A 6,465-nucleotide genomic window follows, 5' to 3' on the forward strand; every position below is an offset into this window, starting at 1 on the left:
GTCAAACCATGATACTAGGGATCGTACCTTGTCACCTACTAGGAACAATACTCTGTAACCGCCCTGACACAAACAGTATTGTAGGCGCCGACATTTTGCTCTATAGTATTGTGGGTGCCGTTAACTCCCATACGGTAAGGCCCCCTCATGCCTCTAGGCATCGACAGTGTTGCAGACATCGGGATTTACCTTACGAAGTGAACATGGTGAGACTCCTCACATGCCTCTAGGCATCAACAATATATGCAGGTGCCGACATCTGTCATACCCCAAACAAGACGACGTAACCTCCCACATACAACCGACATCCAACAGTGTTGTGAACGCCTACCATCCTCCTATACCCGCCGGCGTGAGCAACAAGACTTAGAAGCATACAAACTCTCTCCCTCTCACTTGTAAGGCCATCCCATTCATCTATAAAAGGGGATGCGCTCTCTCCCAAGAGACTAAGTTGATTAAAGTTCATACAAGTTAATCCAGATCGATCAAGTTCACTAGCTCACAACCACAGAACCGCCAGGTTCGGACCTTAAGCACACGCTTGAACACTTAGCTCATAGACGAGCTCCTGTCGCTCTCGGCCCTTTCGACCGAAGCCGACCGGACCTCTCGTGCACCCCATCTTTCTTCCTTCTCATTTGTAACGCCACTGCAAACTTCGAGCACCTAGGCTCAGGAATAAAGTCACCGACCGACTCAAATTGAACGTAGGGCACGTTGCCTGAACCAGTATAAACCATGTGTCATTGAGTGCTAGGCCACCTCCGATCACAACGTATGACAAAACTACAAATATTTACTTATTGATCACTTTATGCACCGACAAATTCATTATGTATGTAATATTTATCATGTCATTATAAAATATATAAAATAATTTACATCTATAAATAAATAAAAGTATTAAAATATTTAAAAATACTAAAAATGAACTTAATCTTTATGTACGATTAATAATATTAAATTAATATTAAAAGTTATTTATGGATATACTATTAATAGTTTCTATGCATAATTAGAAATATTTAATTTAATATATTAGTTACTAGTCATGAAGAAAGAACTTTTAAATAAATTTATTATACCTCGTTCTTGGTGGATACGGAACATCGCATATTCCATATTTTTGCTAAATGTGAATCCGAAATCGGATAGAGAAAAATACTGAAAACAAATTTGGATACATCCATTAAGTACGCACATTAAAAATGGACACGAATATGGATATCCATATTACAAGTTTTAGCGGATACGAATGTTGGATAACTCGAATATCCATATTCATGTACGTATTAGATCTCGTTGTAACACACGGGCACATTTGCTACTTATAATTGTTGGTGCAAAATAAACGGACATTTTAAGTTTGTACATATAGTGATCAATTTGCACTTTAAAACTCAGAATCAAAAGGTTTATTATTATTTTTAATCAAACTAATGGTATCAAGAAATGTGCACTTTATGTTTTTTAACTCGAAATTACAATTCTTGGACCAAAAGGAATGGATCGGACACTTTAAAGTTTGTGCACATAGTGATCAATTTGAGCTGGAAATTAAAATTTAGAGCCAAAAGGTTTAGTTTTAAACTCAAATTATCGAAAACATAAAAATGTGTAATTATAAAATTTAAGTCAATTTCAATTTCTTTGTAGCACACCGCTTACTCTTTCTCATGCCCTGTAGAGCCAAAAGGTTTAGTTTTAAACTCAAATTATCGAAAACATAAAAATGTGTAATTATAAAATTTAAGTCAATTTCAGTTTCTTTGTAGCACACAGCTTACTCTTTCTCATGCCCTGCTAGGGTTAGTGGCTAGGGTGTAGGGATAAAAACTGAATTGGATACGAATGCGTATGTACGGATATGGATATGGTAGTTTCTTTTCTATCTACCCTACTAATGCACTAAGTTTTTTTCGCTTGGTCTACCTAAAAGCAGTCCCCCGCTGAGATGGTCATCCTAAATGCACCTCAAAAATTATGCACATAAAACCAACCACATCCAAATCAACCGCCTAAATCTATCCTCAATATTCTCTCTTATCACTCACGTATGATTCAACGATCAGCATATTTTGTACGGTATTCCTCCTCCCCCTCCCTGCGTCCCGGAAAAAAGAATATTGATGCTAGAAAAATTGACGCAGAGAAATCCGCGGCTCTTTCCGTGCGGAGCCCGCCTCCGCTCGATCTCCTGCCTCCGCACCTACGAAGCCTCGCCGCAGCACGTACATCGCCGCCGCATACGTTGCTCATCCCTCCTCCATTCCGGTGCTCATCCTTCCTACGTGATTCCCCGCCGGGAGGTAGGTGGCGGCGCCCTCCCCTCCCTCCGGTACTGGCGCCGATGAGGGCCCCCTGCATCTGGCGATGGCAACCCTCCCCGTCCCTCCCTTCAGTGATGGCGGCGACGGGATCGGGGCCCTGCATCCGACGGCGCCCCCTTCTCCCTCCCTTCAGTGATGGCGTCGACGGGATCGGGGCCCTGCATCCTCGCACTTCAACGCACGCAGCCTCACCCAGCGCGCCCTCCGCCTCGCACTTCAACTCGCAGGAGGTGAAAAGCAGATCCGCCTCCCCGACCTCGACCGGCGATCGCACCTTATTGGTAGGTGTTAATCCGTTCCCCAATCCCCCCTCGTCCCCCCTCATTTTCTCTCTCTCTCGGTTTGGTCGCTTCGATCCGCAGCCTGTTGGTACCATAGCTCGATCCAGTGGTTGGCTGGGTTCGTGTTTCGGAAGGAATTGTTTATGATTATTGGTGATTCCGTTGTTTCCGCGGCTGTGGATTGATTTGGTGTGTCGCCTCTTCGTTGTCGCAGACTTGTAGCCGAAGCCATGGCGTCGCCGGCGCTAATCTGCGACACGGAGCAGTGGAAGGCCCTCCAGGTGCGTGAACCCGTCGCCGATCGCATTGCGGCGAGTCCTATGCTCTGATTAGCTCACTGTTTGTTTCCGCTTCCACTCGTGCGGATGCAGGCGCACGTCGGCTCGATTCAGAAGACACACCTGCGGGACCTGATGGCCGACGCCGACCGATGCAAGGCAATGACGGCATAGGGACTCACGCCTGTGTTCGTGGAATTTCGTTTCCTGCATGTGCATGGATTCTGTTTGCGTACCTGAAAGGTGTTTGGTTGCAATGAGTATGAAGGGATCTTTCTGGATTACTCAAGGCAGCAGGCGACTGGTGAAACCATCGACAAGCTGCTTAAATTGGCTGAGGTGACGCCTTTGTCGCCTTTTCATTTTGGAGGTGGGGATTGCACTTTCCTGTGGTAATTTGGGATTTGTTTGGTTTGTTGTAGGTTGCGAAGCTCAAGGAAAAGATTGAGAAGATGTTTAAAGGTGAAAAAGGTATATGTGATGATCTGAAACTGCTCTTCAGTTGCTCCATCACAAACGTAGATTCAGTATACATTTCTATGTAAAGTGTGCCAGCCATAGAACATTGGGTACTTTTTATTTCCTTATATTTTATTTATCAGTTAACTTGTACATAGTTATTATATAAATCTTGCCATTTTTTCCGATGCTGATTTAGCACAAAAAAGTCCCAAACATGTTTTATTTGTCCAGTTAAATTACTTTAATAAATTTGTAACATAAGTTGGTCGGTTCTGTTAGATAAATAGCACAGAGAACAGGTCAGTGCTTCATGTAGCTCTGAGGGCTCCAAGAGATGCAGTTATAAACAGTGATGGGGTCAATGTGGTACCTGAGGTTTGGTCTGTTAAAGATAAAATCAAGGAGTTTTCGGACACTTTCAGAAGTGGATCATGGGTAAACTTCCAGTCAATTTTTGAACTAATTAAACGTGGCAGAAACTTCAAGATTGACCGCTGGAACTGCTTGACTGCAGGTTGGAGCAACTGGAAAACCATTGACAAATGTTGTGTCAGTTGGAGTAGGTGGTAGCTTTCTTGGCCCTCTATTTGTGCATACTGCGCTCCAGACCGGTAAACTATTGAGCTCTTCAGTTCTAGGTTCCCTAGAAACTTCTATGCTTTTTAAATTGACATGCCTAGAAAATATTGCCGATCTTCAGATCCAGAAGCAGCAGAATGTGCGAAAGGCCGACAACTGAGATTGTAAGTGTGTATTTTGAAGCAAGCTCATTATCATGTTTTAAGTGAGCATGCATCTATGTGATTATTTATAGCATCTCTTGTATGGAGCATTAGTTTGATGAAAGGTGAATGGTTATCTTGTTTGTGTCTGTTGTACACGTGTACCTGATGTGCTGACACCTATGCTTCCATGGTCTTCACATAATATTGCGTTGATGTTAATAAACTTAACTGAGTCTTAATTCAGACATCATTAATATCTGCTATACTTTTTAAGAGCTCTTTTTACTTGTTCTGAAAACTTCTATTTATGGACCTCTTTTAGTAGTGGAACAAAACAGAGGTCCCAGCCTCTACGCATTGTGTTGTTTACTGTGTTGTGTCTATGTTTCATATTATATACATGCATGCAATCTTTATGCTATTCATCCAGTAATTCATGTTCAATTTTTTATCAGCCTTGCAAATGTTGATCCAGTTGACGTTGCACGGAGCATTAAAGATTTAGATCCAGAAACCACTCTGGGTAATCACCTACCCTCACTTCAACATAGATTCTTTGTATGTTACTGATGAATATTTGCTGAAGATTTTTATATTTCTTGTCTAACAACTTGCAGTGGTGGTTGTATCAAAGACATTCACAACAGCTGAAACAATGTTAAATGCTCGAACTCTTAAGGAGTGGATCGTTTCTTCTCTTGGGTTAGTTTAGTACCTGAAAATATTTTTTGACACGTCATCTCAACTTATTGTGATTTGAGTTATAAAAATCGTTCATTGCAAAACATATGATTGCTGTCAGTACTAATCTTAAGGTACTTCTGAACCTTCTATTGTGATTATTATACCTGTCTATTTAGCTTATCAGTTAACTGACCCCTACCTCTTGCCTCACATCTACTTATCTTTTTGTTGTCAAGAATATTAATTGGCTGATTTTGTTAGAGTTGCCTTTGGTATGCCAAGTTGTATTTCAGAGAATTGTTGACTTGAGAATAGCAGACTGAACCTTAGCCAGTTGGAGCAGGAGCTCCAGCGTGCTCGCCAACAGGTATGATCGTCATGTACTCATCTTGTGTTCTTTGGATTCGACAAAATCTGCAGTTCCTGTTGAACAAACTATTTTTTCAACGTTTTGCTACTTGTTCAGGGCATTTTTATTCCTACTCCGGGAGACCAGCCTCATTCAACTGGTGAAAATGGTAATTTACTGTTTTTTTTGTGTGTCAAATGTTTAGATCACACTGGACAGTATCCTGAACTAAGCTGTTATCTGTATTTCTAGGTGCTTTGGCATTTGACATGGACTATGTTCGATGGCAAGATGATCACATTAAGCAGATAAATGAACTGAGGGCTGCACTCAATGCACATGCCAGTGACGATGATCTTCGGCATATTATCGATAGCTTCATGGCACATTACTACGAAGCTTTCAGGCTTAAGGGTGTAGCAGCCAAGGCAGACGCTATTCACGTGTCGTCAGGAATGTGGAAGACCCCTGTCGAGAGGTGTTTTTATGTGGTCAGGTCGATTTTGACCGTCAGAGATTCTGAAGGTTTATGGCCTCTGCTCACTTGTTCTTATTGCGTCATGTGCTTCTGTCAAAGCTGAAAGGCTTTTCGGTTTCTTTTTACACAGTTGCTTGCAAGACATCTGAACCCCTTACTGAACAGCATTAAAGTTGTGCATGAAGGTGCATGTTTGGCCAATATGTCATGTCAAAGACTGGATATTGTTTCCAATTTTGTGTCCAGAGTGATATCGTTGAATCCGTGATAATAAAGCTCTCTTCGGCAAAGAGGTGGGTGTCATGTGTAATTTTGGATCAAGATCTTTTGAAACTAAGTAGTGTGCAGGTAAACCATTTTTTGTTGTGTGATTTGTATTACCAAATGTCACCGTGACGTTAGCACAGGCATTATACTAGTTGATTTAAAGTAGGATACGGATAGATATTCTACTTTGAGTATTTAGATTCGAATATAACATGAATATTGAATACCTAGCTAACTATCTATATAATGCCCTTCGTATAACGACATGACGGATAATATAATAAGAAAATAGACGTCCGGTTTTCAGCCCTAGCCGCCGCCGCCGCTGGTAGCCCAGCAATCTTCGCCAGCCTGGACCTGGAGCCATGACCGGTGGCCGCGATGCTTAGACGGTCGTCACACACATATCTTCCCTTGGAGAAGACGTGGTGCTGGAGATCTTCCTCCGCCTCTCATCCCTCACCACGCTCGTCCGCGCCGCTCTCACCTGCCGGGCATGGCGCCGAGCGGTGGCCTCCTCCCCTGACTTCTGGCGCCGCTTCCGCGCCCTCCACCCGACGCCGGCCGCTGCTCGGGATGTTCTTCGACAGTATCAAAAGCGACGCGCT

General features: G+C 42.8%; 1 protein-coding gene across 7 annotated transcripts; it reads left to right on the forward strand.

Annotated features, from left to right (window-relative positions):
* The first annotated feature begins 2,829 nt into the window (after nt 1-2,829).
* Nucleotides 2,830-5,976, forward strand: LOC136458465 (glucose-6-phosphate isomerase, cytosolic-like). 7 transcript variants are annotated; one of them, XM_066458399.1, is made up of 12 exons: nt 2,830-2,895; nt 2,986-3,231; nt 3,315-3,363; nt 3,634-3,789; nt 3,869-3,965; nt 4,055-4,097; nt 4,535-4,602; nt 4,697-4,781; nt 5,025-5,130; nt 5,230-5,281; nt 5,365-5,637; nt 5,721-5,971. In XM_066458399.1, exons 2-9 carry the CDS (start codon nt 3,104-3,106, stop codon nt 5,065-5,067), a joined length of 669 nt encoding a protein of 222 aa, XP_066314496.1. In that variant the 5' UTR covers nt 2,830-2,895; nt 2,986-3,103; the 3' UTR covers nt 5,068-5,130; nt 5,230-5,281; nt 5,365-5,637; nt 5,721-5,971. The 7 variants fall into 7 exon arrangements, with proteins under 7 accessions (XP_066314496.1, XP_066314499.1, XP_066314495.1 ...); XM_066458404.1 differs by having other exon boundaries at nt 2,833-2,895; nt 2,986-3,062; nt 3,150-3,231; nt 5,365-5,972; XM_066458402.1 differs by having other exon boundaries at nt 4,697-4,894; nt 5,000-5,130; nt 5,365-5,976.
* The last annotated feature ends 489 nt before the right edge of the window (nt 5,977-6,465 follow it).

This window comes from Miscanthus floridulus, chromosome 6, assembly GCF_019320115.1.
Source record: "Miscanthus floridulus cultivar M001 chromosome 6, ASM1932011v1, whole genome shotgun sequence".
NCBI classification, from domain to species: Eukaryota; Viridiplantae; Streptophyta; class Magnoliopsida; order Poales; family Poaceae; genus Miscanthus; species Miscanthus floridulus.